This window comes from Myiozetetes cayanensis, unplaced genomic scaffold (genome assembly GCF_022539395.1).
Source record: "Myiozetetes cayanensis isolate MyiCay16 unplaced genomic scaffold, myiCay2020 scf22, whole genome shotgun sequence".
In the NCBI taxonomy this organism is placed as follows: Eukaryota; Metazoa; Chordata; class Aves; order Passeriformes; family Tyrannidae; genus Myiozetetes; species Myiozetetes cayanensis.
Window position 1 is genome coordinate 410079 of NW_026087434.1, and position 25641 is coordinate 435719.

The following is a 25641-nucleotide window of genomic DNA, read 5'->3' on the forward strand; positions in this document are numbered from 1 at the left end:
TGCCCTATGTCTGAAACATCTCAAAGGTGCAGTTTTTACCTTCCATGAACAGCCCGTGCACATAGGAGCCTTCTCTGGGTGGAAATGTTATGTCCTCCCGGGTTTTCTTGGTCACGTCTGTCGCCAGACACATCTTATCCAGTGGCCACTGCTTCTTCCTGGCTGTGGACTGCATGATGGCTGTGAGGAAGGACTGGGGGTTGAAGAATCCGGCCAGCCACACTGTTGCAGGCAGCACAAAGTCTGTTGCCCAGACTTCCAGTTCCTGGAAAATAAACCAGCGGAGTCCTTCAGGGAGGAGGGTGGGCTGTGAAGTGCCAGAGACTGCACCAGGAACAGTGTGATAGAGCTGACGCTTCACTGTGCCTAACCTGAGCTACAGGTAATCTTGCAGAGTAGGGGACTGGCTGGGGGTGGTGTGGGATGAATAAACAGCAGATTCCCCTGCAGCAATGAAGCTGAATGTGCAGTGCAGGAGATACCACTGTTATTTTTTAACAAAGCCAGTTTTATTAAATATTTTTTTTCTGGGACACCCAGAGTTGTGATGGGGGGAGCTGATACTCTTTTGCTACTGTGATACACTGTAATGGGAACCCTGCTCAGATTTATGGTCTCATCCCTGGAGGAACAGCCCCTTTCAGGTACTTCAGGCTGCTTAAAGTGATACTGAGAAATAAACCAGTTACCAATAAACCAGTGCACTGGTGGGGAGAGTTCTGGTGTCAGAGGGACCCACTCATGCCCTAAGCTCTGACTGTCACATGAACTCTGCTCACCCTGATCCGCAGGAGCAGGTCTGCATACCAGGTTCCCAAGCTGAGGAGGGAGGGATAAGCATGACGTGTCCAGGATTCTGGAATGCTGTCATAGAAGAGAGCATTTGCCAGCTCTTCCATCTCTGATGTAATTGTCAGCTCTCCCTTTGAAAAAGAGAAAAACCTGAGCAGTGGCACCTGCAGCCAGTGGTGGGACAGGCAGAGGGATGTGCGTGGGCTCAGACTGAAGCGGAGCAGGAGCCTGAGGCCACCTGGCCACACCCACCCCAGTGCTGTAGGTAAGAGCTCCAGCAAGGGCACACAGTACACTGGAAATGCTGGGGAATGGTCTAAGCAGCTGCCTGCTCCATACCTGCAGTCCCAGGTCCAGCTCCTTCAGCGAGCGCCTGATCTCATGGGTCAGGATGTTCATCCTCTCACATTCCTGGAGGGCAACAACTGTGTACGGAGTTTTTTCCTTTGCCTTCGCCATCAGCTCCTCCATATTGAACGGCTCTGGCAGCTGCCCAATGATCTCATCCAGGACTGACTTCACCTGGAAGGAGAATGCCATAAACTGCCCTTATGCAGGGAAAAATGCTGCAGGTTTATGGTTAATTAGGTTGGTAAGAATTTTTTTTTTCTGCCTTGGTGTTTCTCTGTGCTTCCTCCTCTGTTACTAATGCTCCACTCTGTTTCTAACTGCTCTTGGCTCTTAAAAAGCTGTAGCTCTTTTTTGATAGCCAAGAAAGTCAGAGCTGAGGCCATGGAGACTGTGTCACATGTAAGGTCCAGGCAGTCAGGAAGAAGCTTTTTTTTTTTTTTTTTTTTAAATTTTATTTTATATTTTAAATTTGTATTTTTAGTAGTTGCCATCATGAATGGAGCTTCCTCAGCTTTCTCCACCTGCTAAGTCCCACATAAGCCACATGTTGCCAGTGGCACATCTCAACCCCATCAGAGCAGGACCTTCCTGACCACACTGCCGTATGTGCCACCATCCCCAGGGTGACAGCTGGGCTGGAATCGCCTCCTTCTGCTATCCCTTCCTGATTGTTATGAGTCCTGCTCTGTTGTCTCTGGGCCTGCATCTGTCCCCTACCCCCTGGCCTCTCAGCTGTGACCATTCAGAGGTTTTTTTTGTAATTAAAAATAACCACAGATTAAAAAAAAAAAAAATCAGTTAATTTCTGCTGTAAAGAGACAGGACTTGACTTGCCTGTTCCTCCCGGGAGCCACCTGCGCCTCCGCCAGCCTCAGATTCCTTGGGCTGCAGTTCCAGGACCGTGCGGAAGAGCCTGTCCGAGGTGACGGTCAGGAAGCCCATCTCTGCGTTGGGGTGCAGGCCGTACAGGTGGGGGCTCTCGCCTGGCAGGTTGTCGTCGATGTACTGGTGGTAGTCCTGAGCGCAGGACAGGGCCAGTGTTGGCTCAGCAGGTACGGGCAAAGGAGCCCAAACTCCCCTGCAGCTTTGAAAAGCCATCACTGTCCTCGGGGGCCCTTTGCAGCACCTGCCTGTGCTCATGCAGGCTATTCTTTTTACTCATGTCCCACCCTCCTGCCCCAGTCACAGGAATTATTTTCACAGCAATCCTAGTTCCAGGGGATTGACACTCTCTGTCCCTACATCCCCCTTAGTGAATGTGGGGGAACTTGGACTCGTGCATTAATGCAGAGCAGAGGTTTTCCATAGCAAATTAAAATGTCTTTCTTACCTGGTAATCCAAGCGGGGCGGGACTGCAAACCCTGGAGCCAAGAACACCTCCCCTTCCAGCATCTCCGGCTGGACGTACTCGCTCAGGTATGTGCGGCACAGCCGGCGGTCCCAGTCATCAGTGATGTGCCCTCCATACATGATCTCGCCAAAGAGGTACCGGAGATCATCCCATGGTACCTGTGGGGAGAGGCTTGAGCTGGAGCTCCTGTGCAGCTTCCCAGGAGTCCCCCATGCAGCTGAAGGGCAGCAGAGCGATGGCTCCAGGATTGACCTGTCCAGTGTGCAGGGAGCTGACAGAGCTCACAGAGGCTCAAGGACAGTGAAGAGGATCCCATCTAGAGTGTCTCTTGTTCACCCACAGATTCCTCCCTGTCTCATGGACACAGCTTTGAATCCCATCATCCCATCTTTATTCCAGCCAGTACTGAATGTGTCTGTGAGCACAGGTCTAAGGGCGAGACTTCAGCCCTGCTCACCGTACCTGCATTCTCTGGGCAGCAGGCACCAAGACACCAAGTGTCTGCCCAAGGCCAGGGCAGACACTTGTCCCAGCTGGTGCCTGATGCCTCTTCCCACTCAGCTCAGTAGGACCAAGGACTCAGCCCCTTCCCCTGCCTGTGTGGGGACCAGGGCTTCTGCTGGCCCCGGGCTCCTTCATGAGACAGCGTTTGTGCTGCAAACTGGTGAAGGTTTTAAGAAAGGCTGATTGTTGCAGTGTGTGCTATGCTGTAGAGTGGTCACCTGGTCATCCCTCACCTTGGCGTTGGCCTCCAGGTAGTTGTGCAGGACGTTAACAGAGACGGTCAGGTCGCCGCTGTTGAAGGGGTATGGCCTGTTCCAGCCCTGGGTGCCAAACCTGCGCCGCTCGGCCACCGCTGCGTGGAAGTAGCAGAGTGCAAACAGGATGCACCTGAACTCGGTCTCCTTGCTGCACTGCTCCAGTGTTTCCTGCGGAGGAACAGTGATGGGGGTTTGCAGGTGAATATCGCTGTCAGATGCCCCTGTAGTTAAGAACGTTCATAGGCAAAGGACAACTGAAGGTGTTTAGGTGGAAAAAAAAAAGGGCATAAAATTGTATTTTAATGCTTTGCTAATTGGTAATTTTTGCACTCATTTGTTTATGGAAGAATTAGGACTCCACACCCCGATGCCCTGCTGACAGCTGAGGCTTCTTGTTCATGGTAAAACTACAGCAGCTCCAGGTTCAGTCTCAGGAAAGGCATTGGCAATCAGGAGCCCTCGAGCAGCTCTGGTTACCCCTAAACCCCTGGCGAATGGGGGTTCTGGGCACTACAGGAGGATGTCCTGGGGTGGGGGCTGGCTTGGGGTGCAGTGTTTCTGGCTTCAGTGACACTCTCAAAGATGCTCAGCCTGTGGAATCCTGGGAGGGGATGAGCCAGACACACTGGCCTGAATGGTCCCGAGGAGGCAGTGGAAAGGTGGGGGGTGGTTTGGGGGGTACCTGGGAGAAGAGGTCGAGGGCCCTGTGCAGGTTGGCACGCATGCCTGTCGGCGGCTCGCTGGTGATTTTGATGGAGTTTTCCAGCAGCCCCTGCGGGATGATGTGCGACTCGGGACTGGGGGCTGGCTCGGCGCTCATGAACAGTCGGTACTCGGGGTGGCTGTCCATGCTGTGCTGCTCCACCAACTTGTCCAGTGTGTCCAGCCACCGGGCCACCAGATGGATGTTCTGCAAAAGGAACAGCCTGTACCTCGTGAATCTCACCTCCCCCCCACCAAATTCCTACTGTGGCTCCACAGGGAGAAGGTGCAGCATGACAGGATGCCACTTGGGCTGGACACACCCAGCTGGCCCAGGCAGTGCCACTGCCATCACCAGTGGGGTGACCATGTCCTGTGTGACTGGATGCTGGCAGGACCGGGTGCCCGCTGTGCCCGGTTGCCGTCAGGGTTGTGTGCCCCGTGGTGCACCGCAGTGCCCCCCACCCACCTGTAGGATGACCCAGTGGCCCTGCTCAGCAGCCACCTCCATGGCCTGTTCTGCCACGACCTCCTGGCCCTGCCCCAGTGACACGTTGTGGATCTTCCCGTTGTCAATGGTGAAGTTCAGCCTCGTGCCTGGGAGGGGAGTGTATGCCAGATTTATCGGTGTGGGTACTGAGCTAGGGTTGTGCAGTTCCAGCTGCTTGGCCCCGCACCAGCTCATGACTGTTGGGGCTGCTGCCAGCCTGAGGCGGGCAGTGGCTCACCCAGCGCCTCTACATCTTTCAGCGGATCCACGCCAGGGGAGAGGATGAAGAACAGGGGTGTGGAAGGGCTGCTCTCCTTGTACACCTCGGAGAGGTCAATGCTCCTTCCTTCCACATACTTCCTCCCCATCTTCTCTTCCACAAATTTCCTACAAAAAAATAGAACCATCCAGTGAGTCAGAAGAGATGCAGTTGCTGGACACAGCTGGCGTGATGACACCACAGGGCTCTTGCAGGAGGGCCCTGTGCGGGGCACCAGCTCACTTGATGGCATAGGTCATCCTGTCGGGGCGCAGGCACCGCAGCACACACAGCTTCTGCAGGGCTGACTTGTTCTTCCAGTCCATGGGGAGCACCTCCTTTTCTGGTGCCTCCATCTCCACAAACCTTTTCCATCGTTTTGCCGAGTTCTCTATGTCACTGTCCAGGTTCCTGAACTCTTCCATGTCTGAGAGAGCCTTCAAGTTCCGCAGAGAAGGACTAAATCATTCCTGGGCTCTGGGTTCCTCAGGGAACCCATACAGGTGACTCTGGACCCACTGTGCCAGGGGCCATGCTGGCATTGCCTTGGCACAGCAGGTGACCACACGGACCCACCTTGACAGCACCCCAGCCCTGGGTCTGCAGGAAGTCCACGGGAGATGTGACGCCGGCCTTGGAAGGGAAGCGCAGGAGAAAGTCCAGCTCTGCTGGGTTCACTTCTTTCTTGATGGTCAGGACCTGGAAGTTGGGAGTGCAGCGTGACAGCCACCTGGTACCCCCTGCCCAGGTGCGAGGCTTTGAGCATCCAGCAGCAGCACAGGAGTGAGAACAACCTGTCTAAAGCCACGCAAGCAGCTGCTGTACAGCAGGAGCCCCAGACATTCACAGGGATTACCTGGAAGGCAACCTGGGCCAGGAAGATGAGTTTGTCTCTCTCAAAGAGGCCCTGTGCAGTGTACATATAGACTGAGTAGGTGATCTGGTCTGTCAGGTTGATCACCCTTTGCTTGGTGTCCTGGCTGGGGGCTGCACGCTGGATGGCTTTCTCGAAAACTCCATTGAAGGCCTGAAGAAGATCCCGGTAGGCATCAGTGTTGGGCTGCTGGGAGCTTGTCAGTAGCATGAACACTAAAACTCTGAATCTCCATACTCCCCCAGCCTCGTCCCACCTTCACACACCAGCTCCCTCCTCACTCCCTGTCTACCTTGAGAGAGAACTGGTAGATGGGGTTGATCTTGCCGAGGTCGCTCAGGATGAAGTACAGCAGGGATGCGCGCTCTGCCGCTGGGCGGTAGTTCTCTCTTGCGACGTTTATTTGTACTTCGGTGACTTTAGCTTCTTTCACCTGGAGGTACACGGGGGTGGGTGTTACCAGAACCAAGGCACAGGCTGAAGCAGTGCCTGCCCTCCAGCTGGGTGCCCAGCTGCCTGCGGCACCAGGGCCAGGGCAGCGTGTTTACTTTTTCCTCGATTTCCTTGGCTGTGCGCTTTGTTGTTTCCAGGTTTTCCACCAGAGCTGTGTCCCGCAGGAAGTCTCCCCCAGCAGCCGACAGCCGGGCGAGCAGTGAGTCCTCCAGCTCCTTCAGCTTGATCTTGAACTCGTTCTGGCTCTTGGTTAGGTTTGCCTGTGGCAGAACCCAGGGGTACGTCACTCGAGAGATCATGACCGAGTGCTGGCACCAGGCACTCTGTCAAACAGCCCCGATGTGCTGGTGCAAGGGGAGGGTGGGCACAGACCCTGCTGGGACCCACCATCACCCACCAGGGCAGTGCTGGCTGCGGGGAACAATGGGGGACCTGCAGGGTCTGGTTGGGACTCGTTTGGCTCTTGACAAACAGCAGGGAGCACACAGAGGGGAGCTCTTCTGCTCCCTGCCCCAAAACCTCCGCAGTGCCCCAGCCTCTCCCACCCCTCCATCCAGCAGCTGGGTCTGTACCTTCAGGGTCTCCAGGTCCGGCCGCTCTCGGGCCACCACCGCAGCCAGAAGCTGGTCCTCCAGGCCCTCCCGTGTCACCAAGAAGTTGATGAGAGTGCACTGAGCCTGCACCTCCGGCTTGTAGTGCGGGTTGAAACAACGGGTGTGCAGGATCAAGCGGAACTGCTGGTTATACTCCACTTCTTTATCTCCAATCCTAATGTATCTGTTCAGTTAATTAAACAAATTAGTCCCCACACCAGTCCACTCATCACAGACAGATGCGATCAGCTGCTCGGAATGGATTTCTTTGGTTGGGAAAAAGCTCAGCAAGGGCAGAAGTGCAAAACCAGCCCTGGCAGGGCAAGGGTGGAGGAGCAGGAGCTGGAGGTTGCCCGGTTGCAGCCCCCCATGGCTTCTGGGGTGTTTCTCCCCTTCCAGCTTATCACCTGCTTATGGCAGGTGCCCCAGGGGATGTGTCCTTAAATCACTAAATGAGCTGGGTGCTGCAGATGAGAACAGCCTAAAAGGCCACATCAGTAGAGTGGGACATACTGGAGAACACTGGGGGATGTGGCCAAAACCAAGGAAGGATCAGGCCCTCAGCTGCTGGCAGTAAAGGGGCATCGACCAGCATTTTGGGGCAGCAGTGGTTGCTCAGGGCAGGTGAAACCGCTCGGCACTGGGGTGTACTGACTTGCCCAAGATGGTCTTGCCCAGCAGTGGGTCCAGCACCGCCTCCACCGTCTCACCAATGTCCTCGATCAGCAGGGTCTGTCCTTCAGAGACTGCCTGTGCGATTGTGTCCAGGTACCTGAGTGGAGAGGGGGAGGTGCACGTGGCAAGCCTGTACACTGTGGGGGGCTTGAGCATGCTGGGGGGGCTTATGGGGTGCCTTCCAGCCACTGTGCCCTGTTGGGACCCTGCTGTGCTCTGCCAGCCCTGGCCCCCGCAGAACCTGTGGAACTGCTGCCCTCGGGTGCCCTGAAGTCTGATGGGGATGTTGCCCTGGCTCACAGCACCCTGCACCCTGCACCCTTTGATGGCAGGGAACTGGGGGCCAGTGCAGCCCAAGCCTGTGCCCAACTCTGCAGCCCCTGGCCCACCTCCGCTGGCCCAGGCGGACGACCTGCAGCTCCTCCCCGTATTTGTTCTTGATCCACTTGCTGCCCTGGAGCTGGGCGTCCACGAGCAGTGGCCACCGCTGGGTGCTGCAGAGAATGGCAGCATTCTCAGTGGAAGTGCGGTCGCTGGGCAGCCCCTGGTTGTTCCAGGCAGCCACATCGGCAGAGTCCGTGAGGAGGCTGAGGGGGTCCAGGCCTGGGGTGATGGGGATGGGCACCTGCAGGGAGAGGCTGTTGGGTGCCTACTGCAGAGGGGTGGGATCCCCCAGTGCTGGGGGGCAGGGGTGAAGGAGCTCTGGGCACTCTGGGATGGAATCTGTGGCCTCTCACCGTCAGCCCATTGAGGAAGGGGATCCAGTGCTGCTCCAGCAGCTCGGCCCTGTACTTCTTGGTGAAATACCCGACGTAGGACACAAAGGCGGACACCAGCAGCACGTCCCCGCACAGCGTCTTCTCCTGCTCTCTGAGCTGGTCCACTGACTCAGCCCAGCGGACGTTTTCGGATGCCAGACCCCCGACAAGCCTGGGGGGTCAGAGGGGATGGTGGCTGCTGTGGTCCTGGTGCTCCCAGTGCTGTGACCCAGTGGGGGAGCAGGGATGACTCAGCCACGATGCCCCAGGGTGTCATCACAAAATGGCTTCATGGCTGTATACCCTCCATGAATTTTTGGCCCAGTTTATCTCAGGAGTTTTTAATTTGGGGAGGGTATGGGGGGCTTTGTTGCTCCCACAGCCCCTGAGCAATGCCAGGTGGCATCAGCCTGCCCCAGTGCTTTGGAACCAGCATTTGCATGGTACCTGTTTGCCAAGGTGATGACTTTGTTGGTTTCATCGGCCTCCTGCTGGCATTTGATCTTTTCTGCTGTGGCTTTCTCAAACTGAGCAGTGAGAGTCGCCAGATTGGCATTCAGGGTCTTTGGAAGAGAACAGCTCCACAGTTATTCCCTACTTGGACAGGTGGCTCCATGATCCCGGAGCTCTGCAGTGGCCCTGTCCCAGCAGTGTTTGGCCTGGGCCCCGGGTTCATGGAGTTATAGAAACCTCTCTTGCTCGTTTGGTGGCTGAGAGGGTCGTGGCAGGTGCTGGCGGCTGGCCCTGCCTGGGGGCTGTGGGGACACACACTTACCACAATTTTGCTCTTAATGCGACTGAGCCTCTGTTGCGCCTCCGCCAGCTCGGCATCAGCATCAGCCACCGCCTGCCTCTTGGGCTTCACCTCGCAGTGCACCTCATAGTAGCGGACCATGTTGAGGCACCAGGAGCACAGCCCTGCTGCAGCTGTTGATTTGGACTTGATGAACTCAGGATCAAACCCAGGGTCTGACCGGTACGGCCTGGAATGGGAGTACATGCCATGCTGTGGCACCATGCCATGGCTACCAGCAACCCTTCCCACTCCTCCTGGGGCTTGGGCTGCCGGTGGGCAGCAGGGTGGGAGAGCAGGGTCCACACCTGGATCCCACTTCTGCCCCCAAACTCTGCTGGGCTCCCAGGTGAGGGTCCCCCTGGCCACCCTGCCCAAGGGCTGAGAAGGGGCAGGAACCAGACGGAGACTCACTGAAATGCCTTGAGACAGGGCTCAGGGATGTTTTCCCCATCGTAGTTTTGTAAGCTTGAAAGGAAAGTGTCTGCTTTTCCTATCTTGACTTTTGCTGCTGTCCAGCTCTTGTCCTTCGGAATCTTGCCGTTTTCGGCCGTCAGAATCAGCACAGCTGCCATCACGTTCACCACTTCTGGGGGCGGAGCCCCGAAGGACTTCAGCTCTGTCAGGTTGTACTGGGAAGGGACCGCAGGGCCACTGAGCATCCCCCTGGTGTGGGGCCGCCAGCACTAGCTGGGCACCTGCTCCCACTGAGAGCTCGCCCACCTTGTTGAGTGTATTGAGGGCCTCGCGGGCAGCAGAGAGCACCACCTCTGCTTCTGCCAGGTCACTTGCGCAGGCTCGTTGCTTCTCAGCCACGACCTGGGGAGGGAGGGCGCGGGATGGGGTGAGCGGCCGTAGCCACAGACCTCACACTGCCCTGTCCCACGCTGGGCACTGGCTCAGCGCCACGCACCTTGTTAATGGCCTCGACCTTCAGCTCCTCCTCATCAGCAATGGCTTTCTCCTTGGTGACCTTCTCTGTCTCAACACCCACCACGTGGATCAGTTTATCCGTGTCCTCGTTCTTCTGCTTCAGCTCTGCCTCCTGGATTGCCAGCATGGCTTTCAGGTCGTCCACCTCAACAAGCAGAGAAACAGAGCAGATCAGAGGGCCGATACTGCCAAGCCCTGCCTGGCCTCAGAGCAGTGGCTTGGTATGACTCAGGCACCTTGTGGCCACCTTGACCACTCTGCAGGGACATGCCTGCTCTCTCCCCCCATGCCGGACCCACAGCAGGTACAGTGCAGGAGCGAGGCTGTAGACAGGCACCTGTGATGCTGTGCTCTGCAGCTTCATCAACCCCTTCTCCAGCCTCTCGATGTTGGCAGAGAGCTTGCTCCTTTTACTCGCCAGCAGGCTTTGGTAGAGCTTTATCTGCTCCAAGAAGGTCTTTGGCGTGGTGTAATTATAGCGCCTCTCCACGGCCAGGTAGGTCTTGGACATCTCCTTGGCGCTCGTGTGGACATAGGACATGAACTGGCTGATGGAGACTTTGACCTCTGGCTGCACAGGGAGCACAGACAGGGAGCTGCTGCAGTGGGTGCCTGCAGTGATGTGCAGGGCTGCCCTGAGCCCTCCTGCAGTGTTGGCTCCGTGTCCAGCCGCAGAGGCCAGAGAAAAGTGACCCTTTTCATTAACAGGACAGTGCAGGGCTGAGACATGCTGGTAGTCATGGCACTGGCACCGGTCCCTATGCCCAGCTCTGAGTCCCTGACTCAACCCTGCACTGGAGAAGCTGCTGTCCCTAGTCTGTTACCTGAGGAGATGTTTTAAGGACAGAAGAAAATGAGGGAAGGTTCATCCTCACAAACATAGTGCAGGGCTGCAGGCTCTGACCCCAGAACCAGCTGTGAGCCTATCCCAGACCTATTCCCAGCTTGCTGCCCCTCGCCCCCTTGGTCACACCAGACCCCTATCCCTGGGCACATTAAACAAGGAGAGCAGCAAAGGTGCAGGGATCCCCAGTGCCCCAGGACAGCAGCTGTGCTATCACAGCCCAGCTCACCTCAATGTCCTCCGTTTCCTCCAGGAACCTGCTGCTGACAGACACGAGAGCGTCCTCTGGCCACTCGTGGAACCAGTCGATGGCCGTGCAGTTGACCACGGCAGGGAACCTCCTGGCCCGCACACGCAGGGTTGAGCCCACGGGGGAGAAGCAGAGGACGACCTGGGGCAGAGCAGCACTGCTGAGCGGGGTGTCCCCGCTGTTGGGGTGGCGGGAACGTTACCAGGAACTCTGCATGACTGCAAGGCTTCTGCTGCAGACCAGGGCTTTGCTGCCCTCCCAGTAACTCCCAGTACATGGGAGGTGGTCTGTGGTTGTGCACCCTGTGTTGCTCACCAGGGCTGGAATTGTGCCCCTTTGGTGGCTGCATTCAGTAGCTGAGCACAGTCAGCGTCCCTGTGAGTGCCCAGCATGGCCCACGGCCATGGAGGCTGCTGCTCTGCCCCCAGGGAGGTCAATACAGGGGTGTTCTGTCCTGCACCCCTGGGGCTGGGGGCATCTGGGGAGTCTCTGAAAACACCTTTTGCCCAAACCCACCAGCCTGGGATGAAACTTCAGGGTGCCCTGTTGCAAAGAGGTTTTGGATCAGGTAAGTCAGGGGCATGGACAAACCACCCTGGGAGCACACACCCACCTTTAACTGGCGGCGGACTTTTTCTATAAAGAATTTCCAGCAGTTTTCCTTTGTATCCTCCAATCCAAGGGACTTCACTTGGGGTCTCATGGCACCAATGATGGTTTCCAGGTCAGAATCCTGAAAGAGACCTGGCACTTCCCCAGACGCCAAGAAATCATTGATTAGAACCAGGAACGATTCTTCAGCCACCTGGGAGTCCGTCATCAGGAACACGGTGGGGATGTTCTTCACGGCTGCCTTGATGTACTGGGAGGCGAGGTCCAGCTGGGGCAGAGAGAAACTGTCACCCCCCGCTTCAACCTCCATGAGGTGCTCTCCAAAGTGTTTGGAGCAGCCCTGGGGAGCCAGGGGGGAGCCTTTGGGAAGGATCCTTTGGGAAGGTGCCAGCTGCTCAGCCCAGACACGGATGCAGCATCAGGGCTGCCTGCACTGCACCTGCCCTCCTCAGCAGTGGCTACTGCCTGTCCCTGGCTGGGGAAATGCTGTGGCCCCTTGGGGCAGGACCCTTGGGTGTCACCTGTGAGCAGATCCTGGTGTGCAAATGCACTGATGTGAGGAGAGCAGAGCCCTATGAGCCCACCCTAGGCACCAGCACTGCAGGTGCTGCCCAGGTCCTGCTCCTCAGGACCTTTCCCTGAGCAGGCAGCACTGGCCCAGGGCCCAAAGCTGCTCCCACCTTCAGGTCCGCGTTGCTGTAGCCTTTCCTCAGTGTGATCTGGAACACGCTCAGGTTGCTGATGTGAGCTGCCAGCCGTGCCAGGCTCTGCTTCCCGCTGCCTCCCACCCCCACCAGTAGCGCATTGCCCCGAGGAGACTCCAGGATCCTGCTAATTCTGCAAATGTGAGACACTGCATCTTCGAAGAGCACCTGAAGAAAACAGGAGGGGAAGGTTCAGTGTTCTGGATCAGTGCAGGGAAGTAGCAAGTGCCCCATAATGCACTGACCCAAGCAGTGGGATGCCACAGTCACATCTTTTCAGGGCGGCACTGCCCACCATGGGCACTCACCAGGTTCATTGCTGCGTTCACCTCATTATAGCTGTCCAGGGCTTCCCCCAGCAGGTCACTCAGAGTTGCCCAGCTTGGCACTGGCATGTACTTGGGCTCATCAAAGCCCTGGGCGAAGTGGCAGTAGATGTTGGGCTTGGCAAACACCATGTCTTCGCTGAGGTCCTGGGAAAGGCAATTCCAGCTGTGGATTTCAGCTATGGAATTCGGCCATGGGGTACCCAGGCAGTGCCACCAGGCTGGAGCCCTGTCCTTTTCAGCACAACTTACTTGAAAGGCAGCTTTGCAGGTGTCCACCAGCAGCTTCCTGAAGCTGTCCTGATCCCCTTCCTCAACGAGCTTGTCTCCGTACACCCTCTCTGCTTCATGAAGCCAGAGACGCACCAAGTCCACAGGGCTTTTCAGGCACTCAGGGGTGGAGAAGAGCAGCCCCTGGCAAACATACAAACCTCTCAGCCCTCAGGATTATTTTAGTGCCACTCAGAGCCGAGTGTAAAGGTTGGCTCTGGGAAGAGGCCAAGGCCTGTTTCAGGAAAAAGGGATGCTGCATGGCTGTAGGATGAGGAAAGGGAGAAATAAGGATGTTTTACAACAAGCAACCCTCAAACTACCTGAAATATGTTGGAGAGGTCCCGCAGGTTGAAGAGGTAGTGGAACTTGATTGCTGTTGGCAGAAAGGTGGAGGAAACCTTCTGGTGCAGGGCTGTCGGGAGGAGAGGGGGGTGAGGGGGTGCCAGGTCCCCAGAGATCCCTGAGCCTGGCTCCCCAGCAGCAGATTCTCCAGAGGCCAATGCTGGCATGTCCCACCCCAGTGTGGCAGGGGCTTACCCAGTGCTGCTGCTACCAGCTGGGGCTGCATCTTCTGAAGAGCTTGTGGCATCTGCTGCCGGGCCAGGTGCTGCTCCAGGATGGTGCCATACACGGTGTGCAGAGCCTCCCGGCTGGGAAAGCTCACAGCAAGGACGCAGAAGTGGCGCTGCAGGAAAGGACAGAAATTGAGATGGGCGCTGCGTCCAGTGGGGGCTGATGCAGCCAGACGACACCTCGGGGCCCCCTTCCTCACCCCACCCTCTGGGCTTTGGCCCAAGGGGAACAACACAGCCTGGCCCCTGGATCCCGCGCACCTGCAGCCGTGAGTCGATGGTGAAGGACCCCGCGGTTGGGTTCATGCAGGCCACGTACTGGCAGTTGCGAATGTCCTTCAGGGTCAGTTTGGTCCTGTCGTACCTGTGCAGGGATCAGCACTGTGATGTTTTCCCTGGGGATGGGGACAGGTTCCCCCCATCATGCTGTGCCCCTCTGGCACCCACCAGTGCCCATGGTCCAGGTGCTGCCGGATGAGCGTGTGCGGTGCCACGGTGCCGTACTTGTCCACCTCTGGCATGTTCATGTCATCAATAAAGTAGACCAGCCTTCTGGAGCCGGGTGGGCCGTAGATTCTTCCCGATTTCTTCTCCAGGGGCTTCTCAAGGACGGCTGCAGCAAGAGGAGCAGGTGGGTGGTGGGTCAGCACTGCAGGACGCTGTGGCACAGCCTGGCATGAGGTCAGCTGCTGACTCTGACAGCCTCACCCTGCAGCATGGCTGAGGTGGTGTAGAAGTTGAGGGGCACAGACTGCACCAGATATTCGTCTGTGCCAAGTGCTTCCAGCTTGTCCCACATTAGGACTGACTTTCCCGTCCCTGCGTTCCCCACCAGCATCACTGGCTGCCGCTTCTCCATCAGCAGGTCCAGGAAGTAGCGCAGGCGGATGGTCTCTGTGGTGTGCACCATGGCAGCCTGGGGAGAGGGGTTGTCAGTCCTTGTGCTTGCCCTGGCACTGGCAGATGTGGGATGGAGCATGGGGCAGCATGCCAGACCCCTGCATGTTGTTCATGGCAGCTCCAGTGGACGATGCTCTCTGCGTACAAACCTGCTCCCTCTCTAAACCTACAGGTCTTGGGTACTCAACTACTCTAGTCAGAACTACGTTCTGACTAAAACTGAGTTATTACACAAAACAAAATGGACAGTTCCTGAAACCTCTGGTGTCTGCTCAGCCCACGGCCAAACCCAGTTGCAGTTCCTCAGCCTTGCCCTGACAGCTTTGATAACCCCCCTCCGGACAACATTGCAGGAGACACAAATCAAGTGCTAACGGAAATTTTGCACTCAGGCAATAGTCGCAGTTATTTCATGAGACTCTATGAAGCTGCAGGTTAATCTGAAGTTAAAAAGGAGGTGGAACTTGTAGCCCTTGCTGGGGTTTCTGCAGGGCAAAAATAACCACAGGAAGCCATTGGTTTTGCTGGATGCCCCCAGCCCAAATCCTGCTGAGACTCCAGGCACTGTTGAGAGGAAGACTGTAGAATAGTAATCAAATAAGCTATATAAACATAGAACTCATGGGAAATACCTGTAAGGGGACTTCAGGGTCAAGCTCGAACTGTGGCACTCTTTCATCCCACGGTTTGAATTTCTTTGTTTCCGGATCAATGTAATAGTCAAAAATTGTCCCCTCGTTAGGAAACTTGATGGCTTTAAAATCTGTCAGCCACCACTTGCTGAACTGCTGCCGGTGATCCACCAGCTGGGGACAAAACAGAGACACTCAGACACCAGCCACGCGATGGGACACAGCAAGGGGTGGCAGGTGCTGGGTGGTCCCATGGCTGTACCTGGTCCTGGAACAAGGCCCCACCAAAGGCCCAGGTACAGGCGAAGACAAAGTAGAGCTCATATTGCTCCCGGGGAGAGTCTGGCGGGACATTCTTTGGTGTCAGGAGACATTCCAGCAGGGACAGCACTGTCTGTATGGCTGTGACCTCGGGGACAGGGGTGATTGTCTTGAACCCAGACTTGAGCTTCTCCAGGCACGGTGGCAGGTACTTGTCAAAGAGGATCATCAGAACAGCCTTCTCAGACTTTACTGTCCTGGTCTCAATCCAGCTGGTCACAATGCTGTGGGAGGGACAAGCAGGGCTGCAGTGAGCATGTGGGGGCCAGTGCCCACCCCATCCATCTCACCCCATCCAATCTCATTCCCTCATCCCATTTTGTCCCATCCTGTCCCATCCCATCAGATCCCAGCCCATTCTGTCCCATTCCATCCCAACCCATCCCATCAAATCCCATCTTGTCCCATCTTGTCCCATCCCATCCCATCCCATCAGATCCCATCTTGTCTCATCCTGTCCATCTGATCCCTTCCCACCCCCTCCTTCTCCCTTGCTGGCTCACGGGTTCCAGCCAAGGTCTGTGGGGTTGATGTAGAGGATTCCAGCCCGGGACACGGTGGCTGGCGTGGCTGTCCGCAGATGGCTGATCTCAAAGATGAGCCGCATGGTGGGGGTGAGGGGGATACGCTCGTTGCTGGCCAAGGTGAGAACCTGGGAGAAGCAGCTTGTTGTGAGGGATGCCCAGAGCTGATCCTCCTGAGTTAACGAGCAAGCAAAGCCCCTAGAGTGTGACAGCACCAACCTTATTGTCATCCATGACTGTGTTCAGGGACTCAATCCACATGGGATCAATGTCTCCATCGAGGATGATCCACTTGGGCCCGTCATGTGTGATGTTGGCCAGGTCACGCATCGCTGTGGAGAACAGACCTGCCCCACAGAGGGACACGGATTGGTCTGGTCGTTTGCTGGGAGACACTCAGGACTGGTGCTCCCACGAAGGACATTCCTCCTCCCTCCCGCCCCAGGAGAAAGCCCCATGGAAAGGTCTTCCCTTTCCATCTCACATCCCATAAACAGAGCTCACAGCATTGGTGTCTCACCATCCTTCCACTCCCGTGTGGCCGGATGAATGACCCCGAACAGTTCATTGCAGGTCACAGCCTTGGGGTCGAGGTCCACGGTGACCGGCCTCCGCTGCAGCCTTTGGTACGTTTTGTTGAGTGACTTCAGCACCTGTGGAGAGGGGATGGTGCAGTTGCATCATCACAGTGCAGCATCAGGTGCTGCTCCTACCGGGGTGTCCACAGCCTTCGGCAGCATCTGCTCGCAGCAGAGGGCCTGGAGTCCTGCTCTTCCGTGGGCTGCTGCTGGGAATGCACCTGACCTCCCTCTGCAGAGCCAGCTCCTGGCTGGGCTGTTGGGGGAGCCCTGATCCCACCAGCCAGCATTGTCCTGTCGTGCTGCCAGTACCCCAGCATGCACAGCATTGTGAGAGCGTGTCTCTGCCTGCTCCCTACATTGTCCCTGCTCCACTGTCCCTCCTCAGCTGTCATGAGGAGCCCCTGAGTTGTGCATCCCAAACCTGCTCAGCTCCATGGGCTCAGTCTGGCACACACAGTGCTGGAGGGCCTGACATGGTCATGGCTGCACTGCAGTCCCCTCCCCAAATGCTGTTGTGGCAGAGCCAGGGTCTGCATGGCTGGCTGAGGCTGTGGCCATGCCCTCACCAAGAGCTGTGGGAGGCCATGGGATGTGCTTGGGCCCCATGTCCTCAGGATGGTTTGGCTGCTACCTGGGACTTGCCGCAGCCAGCATTGCCGACGACGAAGACAGAGTGTCGCACTTGCAGCAGCTCCTCCAGCTGCACCACCTTCAGCACGAAGTTCTCCTCTGCCTGCAGCTTCAGCTCCAGCACGGACTCACGGATGACCTGGGAGGGAGAGCAGGTGCTGACCACTGGTAGCCTTGGTCAGACCCTGGAGACGAGCCAGCCACTCCCAAAAGTGCTGAATGGACCATCAGCCTCTGAACCCTGCCAGGGCTGAGACGTCTCCAGTGCTGGTGCTACGCCTGGGCTTGCACCTTCTCAAAGTTGAGGTCCCTCTTCCTGGGGACGTCCAGCGCTGGGAACAGGTCTCCAATCAGCCCCATGAACACCGGCAAGTCATCTGTCACGATCTTGGGGATGTTGAAGTCTCGTAAAGCTCTCATCAGAACCTGGTCCTCGGCACAGCCGGGGTCCCCCCTCTTCAAGGAGCCCGCCACCACCAGCACGGACTTGATGGCCCGCAGCCCCCAGTCATAGTGGTCCTGTGACAGGCAGCAAAGAATTACCATTTCACTTTGGTGAGTGAGAACAGCTTCAAACAGCACCATGGAGGAACACTCTGTCTATCGCCCCACAGACAGGTCACCTACACAGTGTGTGGTCCAGCCCCCAGCGGGCTGGACCTAAACTGAGCTTGTTTACAGGAGAAGCCTTCATCAGTCACAGGGGAACAGGAATCCAGCTTCCTTCTTGGAGACATATTTCAGGTGTGAAACACCTCTGCTAAGATGAATATCTAGAAGCTCTCACCTTAACTGGCTCAATTCTAATTCTCATTCTAATTCTAATTCCATGTTATTCTACTTTTGGCCTTCTTGATTCCTTCCCTAAGGCAGAAAGATACCATATTATGCACCAGATGGAAGTGGAACTTGTCCTGCCATAGACCTGAGCTGTGCAGAACATCACCCCATGCATCACCACCAGCAATCCCACTACAGTGTTTCAGGTCCGAAGTTCAGATGGACTCTTACAGCACTGTGTGATATTGTTAATTACCTGTTTCGACAACAGCTCTTTGCAGAGCGTGTACAGAGTGATGAACTTTCTTGCCAGGAGCCTGGCATCGAGAAACCCCTCTGCCACAAGCATGATTTCACAGATGAGTTCAAAATCAGGGACCACCATGGCGCAGGGTCTGCAGGAGAGCAGCGGAGGTTGGCAGGGCTGCACACCATGTCTTCACCCTCCCATAGCCCCCAAGGTTTGTCCCCAAATTTCCAGTAGAAATCTTACCCTGCTGCAGTTACGCTGCTGGGGTGTTCTGCCCAGCCTCCTGCTCCAAGTGGGGCTCATGTCCCAGCTGGATCAGGGCACTGGGCCCTTCTGCACTCACAGTTTGAGTTCCTCCAAGGACAGGGATCCCACAGCAACCCTGTGCCTCCCCTTCCAGCAATCCACCACCTTTTTGTCTTATTGTCAATTGGATTTTTAGCTGGGGTGGCAATCAGACCCCCTGAGCCAAGGGCTCCCTGACAAAAGGGCTGCCATTGCACACAAACACCCTCAGCTTAGGATGGATGTGACCCATGAGTGCCACCACACACAGGTGAGCGCTGTGATGACACCAACCCACCTGAACAGAGCCTTTAGATTCTCAGGCAGCTCTGTGCGCCCGGCGTAGCCAGGGTTCATGGTGATGAACAGCCCAACTGACGGCACCAGGGAGATGGTCTCTCCAAGGAAGTTGAATGTTTTCTTCTTGGCACGGATTGCATCTTGAATACATTTCACCTGTCAGGTGAGCAGAGGTGTTGGTGCTAGCAGCTCCCAGCTCCTTGCCCCATGCTCTGGTTCACCTCCACCACCCCTCAAAGTGCCAGGAATAGCACTGAATTCTTACTGAAGCCACATCAGCAGGAGAGCTGGCCTTAAACCAGCTCCTTCCCCATCACCCCAACTCCCTGTCCTGGGCAATGGTTGAGCTGGGGGGTGACAGGTTACTGGGATGGGACACAGCTGGGCTGTGTGGTTCAACTGTGCCCAAATCGCCAGCACTGCTCTGCTTCCACCCACCACCCTGTCCAAACAGGACACAGTGGTGAGAACAGCAGTAAGCTGTCCCATGAGTCACGTTTAGCTGGGACAGCATCCAGGATGTGAGCTGGAGAGTCTCTTTGGCACCCAGTGCCGCAGGGTTGCGGGAACAGTACGCACCTGCACCGCGATGACAGACAGGACCTCCACCAAAATGCGATTGAACTCGTCAAAGCAGCCCCAGGCGCCTGTCTGAGCCAGTCCCTTGTAGATGTTCCCACAGGACTGGAGAGAAACAGGGCATCATGGGGTTCGGGTGCTGTAACCCTGCATGGCAACTGCGATGCAGGTTTGGTGACAAAGCTCAAGTGCTGAAAGCTGCTCGTGCTTTATGGATTGTGCCCTTCCCTAAGGAAATGCCCCAGAGCAATATGGTCCCCTGCCCCTGGGCTCCCCTGTGCTCCCAGAGACCAAAACCAGGGCCCCCCTTGTCTCGGACACCCCATGGTTCTCACCTCGGTGCCACCACCCTGTTGCCCCATCCCCTACCTTGTAGTCCATCTGCTCAGAGCAGTTGAACACGTAGACCATCATGCCCACTGCCCGGCCCAGGTCCTTGGTAGTCTCTGTCTTCCCAGTGCCTGCAGGGCCTGCGGGGGCCCCGCCCATATAGAGGTGGAGGGACTGTGTCAGGGTGATGTAGCACCTGTGAAGGGGGGACACTGGGGCTGAGCGGGGCCAGTGGTGCAGCGTGGCCACAGAGCTGCAGGCAGCAGGAAGTGTGGGAGTCCCAACCTGTCTGTCAGGGGGGTGATGACCAGCCGGGGGGTGTTGCCCAGGTACTCGTAGGCGTACTGGAGCTGAGCGTCGCAGATGTTGGCATAGCAGTGCTTCTTCCCCTCGTCCCAGCGGTGCCGGAGCTGGGACTGCCAGGCGAACGCCTGGTCGCTCTCCACCTGCGGAGCAGCCAGCTGTGGAAGGCAGGTGGGCACTGGCACTGCCCACCCCAGCCCGCTGGGACAGCACATTCGTGCCCTGGGACCCATTCACCACCTCCCAACACAAGGACAGTGTGCAAAGGGGTTCCAGTGCCATGCTGGGGAGGTGAGGACCATCACTCCTCGTGGCCCAGCTCAGCCCACACCTGTCAACCGCAGTGCCCAGCCCAAAAGTTAAATAATGACAGGAAATCCGTGCCCAGAAGTGTTGAGAGACGGTGCAGTAAAAATACCCTCTTGTACCAAATACCTTTGTTTGGATCATTTTGGCCACAACGTCCCTGGAGTGGACATCAATGGTACAGATTGTCATAATCTTCATCCTGTCTCCAGCGCTCAGGTTCCCAAGGAGCAGGGAAATGAGGGCATTCAGCCGAGCGATCTGGGGAAGCAAAGAAATGATGCACATAGAGATGATGCCCTCATTTTCCCACCTCCTGGTGACCCCCAGCCTGCCAGAGGGGCTTGGGCCAGCTCCAGGTCAGGTGCAGATGATGCCAACCTGCTTTTTGTTATAGTCCTTCAGGGCGTTCTCGTAGCCTTTCTGCAGACTTGAAAAGGCAACACCGACCTCTGAGGTCCATGAGATCTGGGTGCACGTCAGGGCGACCTGCAGCAAACCATGAGGACAACGTGGCCATTGAGGGGAACACATTGCCCACACTGTGGCTCAGGGCAGCTGCCTGCAGCTCCCAGGGATCTCTGTCTCCTCCTCCTCTTCCTCTCAGACCCTGGCTCAGCCTGGCCCCATGCAGCAGCACCCACCTGTGCTGGGTAGTCGAACACCCACTGCTCCCGTGGCTTTGCCTCGTAGGTGACCAGGGCCTGGGGGAGGAGCTGTCGCAGTGTCGAGCGCATGCGCTCCAGCACCCGGTTCAGCCAGATCTCAACCTGGAGAGTCACATCCAGCAGAGCTGAGCGACTGGCTCCCAGCCTGTGTCCCCTCAGACTGCTCTCCCCGTGCAACAAGCTGCTGGAGAGACCCTGGTGCTGGCCCCGCGGGGCACATCCCACGGGAAATAACGGAGGGTGGTCTGAGGGTGAACAGCAGAGGGGAAACCACCTTGTAACCCCCAAGGGGCTGTGAGGTTGTGCAGCTTCACAACCTGTAAGGCAGGTCCCATTTCTGGTTTTTTTTTTGCCAAAAAGCTTTGTGATTACATTTTTAAACTCCTGCCAAACTGTTAGTGCACAACCAGCAAAAGGTAAATCCCATCCTCAACCTGCCCCACCATCCCAGCACGTGGAGGCTCCACAAAGCTCAGCTGACCTGGCCGGACAGGTCACAGTCTGCGTCAAAGGGCACGTACTCCCCGTCCCGGCTGAACATCCCCTGGGCCACCTTCAGGGGCTTCTTGTCTGAGCTCAGCTGGAACTTCAGCTTGGCCACACTGTCGAACAGCTTTGTCAGGTGCCGGGACACCTGAGAGCAGAGGCACACGCGCGAAGGTGTGATCAGCACTTGGATCTACCTCCAGGTGCTCCCTAGGCACTGCACCCCTGGGAAGGGGGATCAGGGATGGTGTTCTACCCATTAGGGTGAAAAATGTTCTAAAACTGCTCAAATCAGTTAGCAGGGAAGAGGCAGAGGACTCACCCCCGTGTTCACACATAACCTATACCTCAAGGGGCTCTGTCCCCTTCGATAAAATATCCAGCAGGTCTGCAGAGGAGACAAAGTAGAACCGGGGAAAAGCCAGTCTTTTGGTCTCGAGGTATTCAGCCAAGGCCTTCTCACAGACCTCCAGCCTGGAAGAAAATGGAAAAACCTGCTGTCAACCCCACATATGCATTTTACTCTTTGCTCAGTCCTTGTCGGTGCTACTTTGGGGGAATCAACCCCTTCCTTTGGCCTCCTCAGATGGTCCACTGAGATATCTCAACACTCACCTGTCCTGCAGCGCTTCCAGCCGGTCGTGCAGCCTGGGCTTGTTGGTGCATTCGATCACGTTGGGAGTTTTTTCTGCGTCAGCCATTAGCTCCTGAAGAGGAAAAACACTTAAGTCCACCTGAAGTGGCAGCAAGCCATGGGGTGAACGTGGAGTGGGAATGGGCTTCGCACTCGGAAATCTTGGTCGATGGTATCGAACTTCTTTGACTCCTCTGGCAATTGGTTGCGGGTGTCTTCAGAGGCGATGAATATTGTTTCCAGGTGACCCCACTTCCTCTGCACCTCAAACCAGGTGCTGATAACGGCGTCAGCTGTTGACAGTTTCTGCTGCCAGTCCTGTGCCTCCCGGAGGAAGAAGGCTCGGTACTTGGAGGCTAACACATTCTGCAGCTGCACTTGGTTGTCCTCCAGCGTCTCGATGAGCAACTCATCTGCCTTGAGCAGTGGGAGCCCAGTCCTGCTGTGGGGCTCGTACTCAAACTGCATTGCTGCCCAGGTAGTATCCAGGGTATTCAGCACCTGCAGTTGGGGCATGAGGATGAGCTGGGCGCCATGGTGCCGGGTCCAGCCCCTGCGGGAAGGCAGGGCGCCAGAGGAACACCTGCTCCAGGCAGCGGCTCCATGAGCTCCCTGCTGCCTGTGGACTCCAGTGCCAGGAGCCAGAACACGAGTGCTCAGCAGCCACAGAGTCACGTTGGCACTGGGCTTTCAGCAAAGCAGGGGAGGAGCCAAGCCCTGTTTACCTTCTCCATCCCTGCCTCCTTTGTGGCTTTGTCCACGATGCCACGAACCTCCTCCTCGAACTTGTGCAGGTTCAGCTGCAGCAGATCTGCAAGGGTGGTGTCCTCAGACATGGTGAAGTTCACCTGGAGAGGAACAGGCACGGTCGGGCCACAGATTCCCCTCTGGGGAGAGGCAGTCCTGTGGCTCAGATGAACTCATTAACACCTGCATTTGAAGACCCTACACAAATATTTGCATGTGGCCACATTTAAACCCAATCCGTTGCTGAGTGCGGATCTCAGGAGCCTCCTGGACCAGGGGCTGGAGCCAGGGATGGGTGGGAAGACTTGGGAGCACCTTAGTTGCTTGCACAAGCTCCTGCCAGTGCCGGTCCCTGATGGCTGGGTTCTGCAGCTCGCTCACGGCACGCAGAGATGTGATCATGTTCTTCATGTTGCTGTCCAGCCCTGTGAATGCGTCCCAGCTCTTCACCTCCTTATCCAAGCTCCGGATGTCTTTAGCAAATTTCTTGCACTCAATATCCATATCCTCAACATTGAGCTCACTCCACTTGGTTGTCTTCCAGGTGTCAATGCTCATGTTCACCTGGACCCCGGAGACATTTTCAGACGTGATTAGCAGAAGCATTCCTGCCCAGAATGAAGAGCAGCATACCCCGTGCCCACATGCCCCACAGGTGCACACACCACGCTGGGGTGCGCAGCCCCTGCACCTGCAGACCTTCCCCCCGTCTCATCCTCCCTCTGACAGCAATGACCCCTCTAAGGAGCCACTACAGCTCTGCATCTTTGTCTGGCAATGCCTGGCTGGCGCTGGGTGCCCATGCTGGATGCCCGTGCCAGGTGCATGTGCCAGCTGCCCGTGCCAGCCAAGAGCAGCCTGCTGTCCAGCCCTTGCCTGGAGGCAGTGTTGTGCATTGTGTCCTGGCTCCCAGATCGTGGCACATACCAGGCTGACCATGTCCCAGAGCTCCTTCAGCAGACGCAGCTCCCTGCGACACGCTTTGAGCTGTTTGTACTCTGGGACTGACACCTCAAACAGGGCAGCTGAGGTGGCCAGGGCAGCCATGTCCTTCTCCATGGCCGCGACGCTCTTCTGTTGCTGGATGGAGAAAAGGAGAAGGTTTCAGCCAGAAACTGTGTGCCAGGGACATGTCTCCTACTCCAGTGCTGGCTCCATCCCTGCTGCAGGGCCAGATCCTCCCTGCAGGGCTGGGAGCTGGAGCCAAAACCAGAGCAAGTGCCCCACCCCAGCATCCAATGCCAGGGATGGTCATGCAGTTCCAGGGGGGATACCAGTGGCCCTTGTGTCCTCTTCCACTTTCTTACCCTGTTCAGTGATTTGTAGGGGTTTGGATCCGTGTATGAAAAAGGGGCTTTTCCCTGGAAAGTCTCCCGGAAGGCGTGCTGCTGGATCTGTGTGGGAGGATGGGGCTCAGGGGGACAGCTGGGACCCGGCAGTCAGGAAGAGCAGCAGAGTCTTCCTGAAGCTGCTGAAGAGCTGCCCATGTGCCCCCAGCCCCCAGGCAGGCACCTCGAACTCCTGGCACTTCTCGCGGAGGATGGCAGCCTCGCTGGCCTGCAGGGGTGCCGCGCTGTCCGCAACTCGCAGGCACAGCCTCTTGTTGTTGTCCCAGCGCTCGGGCAGGTTCTGCAGTGGGCACCATGTGGGGTCACCAGCCAGGCCACAGGGAGCCTCTGCCCATCCCCCCGCACCCTGAGCAGCCTACGTTAAGCTGCAGGTGGATCTGCTCCGGCATCTCATCCCCGTAAGACTGCAGCAGGGCAACTGTTTCCTTCAAGGGCTCAAACATGACGTCGGTCGCTGCCTGCCTCTCCTTGACCCTTGCCAGATGTCCCATCACTTCCACCAGTCCATCATAGTCTCCCTCCTCCAGAGGTTTACTCAAGCCGGCAGTAGACTCTTGGATGAAATCCTCCAGCTCCTGGAGACTGGGAGGACAAACTGGTACTCACCAGGCATCCCTGACGGGGCTCAGGGCTCACTCTGCAGGGCCAGGGCACGGCACCCCATGGACTTGCCCCTGAAGGTGCTTGGAACCTTCACCTACACCTCCACAACTCTGTCCCCTGCAGCCAGCCCTGCCCTGGCACACAGAGGTGCCTGTGCCACAGCCCAGCTGAGCTCCAGTTGATGGGAGCTCCACATGCCCATGCCAGGGCTCACCAGGCCCTTACCTGGAGGTGACGTGGTGGGCGAGGTAGTGGCGGAGCACCAGGCTCTGGCCCTTGACGGCGTCCAGCAGTGCTTTCTTGAAGAGGCGACAGTCGCTCTGCAGCCACCCCCCAAACACTGTGGTGTCAGCAAACCCCAACACTTCTTCATGTAGCGCCTCGAGTTCATCGATCTGAGGACAAGAGCAGGTCACAGCTCATGGTTGGCACCTCCCTGGGCACTTTGTGTCCTTCAGGGCAACCCAAGCACCCAGCACATGCCCAGGAACCCATCCCACACCTCCTGCTTAAAGAGCTGGAGGGATGGGATCCCACAGGTCGCAGGCTCTTCTGGATGTGGTTCCGGCTGCGTCTCCTCAGGCTTGGGGGCAGTGCCCAAGGTGAGGAAGCGCTGAAGGAACTCCTCAGGGGTCTCCTGCCACAGGTGTGAGTGCTCCTCAAAGCTGGCGCTGAACTCCTCGCCCTCTGCCATGGTGCTGACCACCAGCGACACCACCTTCTCCCGCATCCTCCCAAGGTCTGGCTGCTCCTCCAGCGCCATCTGAAGGGATGGGCAGAGCTTGGGGACCAGCTGGGGGCACTGGGCACCTCGCCCACCTCCCGCTGAGCCAGGAGTTGGTGCCGGAGTTGGTGGCCACAGACCCACCTTGTAGCTGACTTCCCCCTCCAGGAGCCGCGGCATGGAGGCCACTGCTGCCTCGGTGTCCCCGAGCAGCCCCTCCACCAGCGTCAAGAAGCTGTCGCCAGCCCCCACCTCCAGTGAAGGCTGGTACCGCACCCGGCCCTCGCACAGCTCCATCTGCACCTCGAACAGCGGGGCCACCTGGGCCTGAAACAGGGCAGT

At 57.1% G+C, this 25641-nt stretch overlaps 1 protein-coding gene across 2 annotated transcripts in view; it reads right to left on the reverse strand.

The window, feature by feature from the left end:
- DNAH17 (dynein axonemal heavy chain 17) overlaps positions 1 to 25641 on the reverse strand; it is a 32793-nt gene that overhangs the window by 1118 nt on the left and 6034 nt on the right. The window contains exons 18-79 of one of the 2 annotated variants that reach the window (XM_050319075.1): positions 25444 to 25626; positions 25078 to 25338; positions 24801 to 24970; positions 24332 to 24554; positions 24136 to 24252; positions 23931 to 24017; positions 23551 to 23703; positions 22939 to 23187; positions 22602 to 22724; positions 22030 to 22377; positions 21858 to 21949; positions 21590 to 21716; positions 21238 to 21390; positions 20733 to 20858; positions 20470 to 20577; positions 20218 to 20349; positions 19765 to 19925; positions 19519 to 19675; positions 19150 to 19254; positions 18569 to 18726; positions 17992 to 18130; positions 17247 to 17474; positions 16957 to 17094; positions 16265 to 16397; positions 15964 to 16091; positions 15724 to 15872; positions 15162 to 15444; positions 14900 to 15073; positions 14076 to 14283; positions 13815 to 13980; positions 13629 to 13731; positions 13333 to 13480; positions 13116 to 13207; positions 12775 to 12936; positions 12505 to 12669; positions 12173 to 12364; positions 11494 to 11760; positions 10860 to 11021; positions 10124 to 10357; positions 9767 to 9931; positions 9577 to 9672; positions 9268 to 9485; positions 8836 to 9043; positions 8508 to 8623; positions 8040 to 8232; positions 7692 to 7927; positions 7283 to 7399; positions 6607 to 6811; positions 6130 to 6294; positions 5874 to 6014; positions 5564 to 5734; positions 5284 to 5406; positions 4951 to 5144; positions 4687 to 4835; positions 4428 to 4555; positions 3939 to 4166; positions 3233 to 3424; positions 2474 to 2653; positions 1978 to 2160; positions 1132 to 1314; positions 780 to 923; positions 40 to 265 (exon numbers count right to left, since the gene is read on the reverse strand). In XM_050319075.1, the coding sequence (XP_050175032.1) occupies positions 40 to 265; positions 780 to 923; positions 1132 to 1314; positions 1978 to 2160; positions 2474 to 2653; positions 3233 to 3424; positions 3939 to 4166; positions 4428 to 4555; positions 4687 to 4835; positions 4951 to 5144; positions 5284 to 5406; positions 5564 to 5734; positions 5874 to 6014; positions 6130 to 6294; positions 6607 to 6811; positions 7283 to 7399; positions 7692 to 7927; positions 8040 to 8232; positions 8508 to 8623; positions 8836 to 9043; positions 9268 to 9485; positions 9577 to 9672; positions 9767 to 9931; positions 10124 to 10357; positions 10860 to 11021; positions 11494 to 11760; positions 12173 to 12364; positions 12505 to 12669; positions 12775 to 12936; positions 13116 to 13207; positions 13333 to 13480; positions 13629 to 13731; positions 13815 to 13980; positions 14076 to 14283; positions 14900 to 15073; positions 15162 to 15444; positions 15724 to 15872; positions 15964 to 16091; positions 16265 to 16397; positions 16957 to 17094; positions 17247 to 17474; positions 17992 to 18130; positions 18569 to 18726; positions 19150 to 19254; positions 19519 to 19675; positions 19765 to 19925; positions 20218 to 20349; positions 20470 to 20577; positions 20733 to 20858; positions 21238 to 21390; positions 21590 to 21716; positions 21858 to 21949; positions 22030 to 22377; positions 22602 to 22724; positions 22939 to 23187; positions 23551 to 23703; positions 23931 to 24017; positions 24136 to 24252; positions 24332 to 24554; positions 24801 to 24970; positions 25078 to 25338; positions 25444 to 25626 (10465 nt within the window). Of the gene's footprint in view, positions 1 to 39; positions 266 to 779; positions 924 to 1131; positions 1315 to 1977; positions 2161 to 2473; positions 2654 to 3232; positions 3425 to 3938; positions 4167 to 4427; positions 4556 to 4686; positions 4836 to 4950; positions 5145 to 5283; positions 5407 to 5563; positions 5735 to 5873; positions 6015 to 6129; positions 6295 to 6606; positions 6812 to 7282; positions 7400 to 7691; positions 7928 to 8039; positions 8233 to 8507; positions 8624 to 8835; positions 9044 to 9267; positions 9486 to 9576; positions 9673 to 9766; positions 9932 to 10123; positions 10358 to 10859; positions 11022 to 11493; positions 11761 to 12172; positions 12365 to 12504; positions 12670 to 12774; positions 12937 to 13115; positions 13208 to 13332; positions 13481 to 13628; positions 13732 to 13814; positions 13981 to 14075; positions 14284 to 14899; positions 15074 to 15161; positions 15445 to 15723; positions 15873 to 15963; positions 16092 to 16264; positions 16398 to 16956; positions 17095 to 17246; positions 17475 to 17991; positions 18131 to 18228; positions 18409 to 18568; positions 18727 to 19149; positions 19255 to 19518; positions 19676 to 19764; positions 19926 to 20217; positions 20350 to 20469; positions 20578 to 20732; positions 20859 to 21237; positions 21391 to 21589; positions 21717 to 21857; positions 21950 to 22029; positions 22378 to 22601; positions 22725 to 22938; positions 23188 to 23550; positions 23704 to 23930; positions 24018 to 24135; positions 24253 to 24331; positions 24555 to 24800; positions 24971 to 25077; positions 25339 to 25443; positions 25627 to 25641 lie in introns of those variants that run through there. The other variant, XM_050319074.1, reaches the window with a different exon arrangement.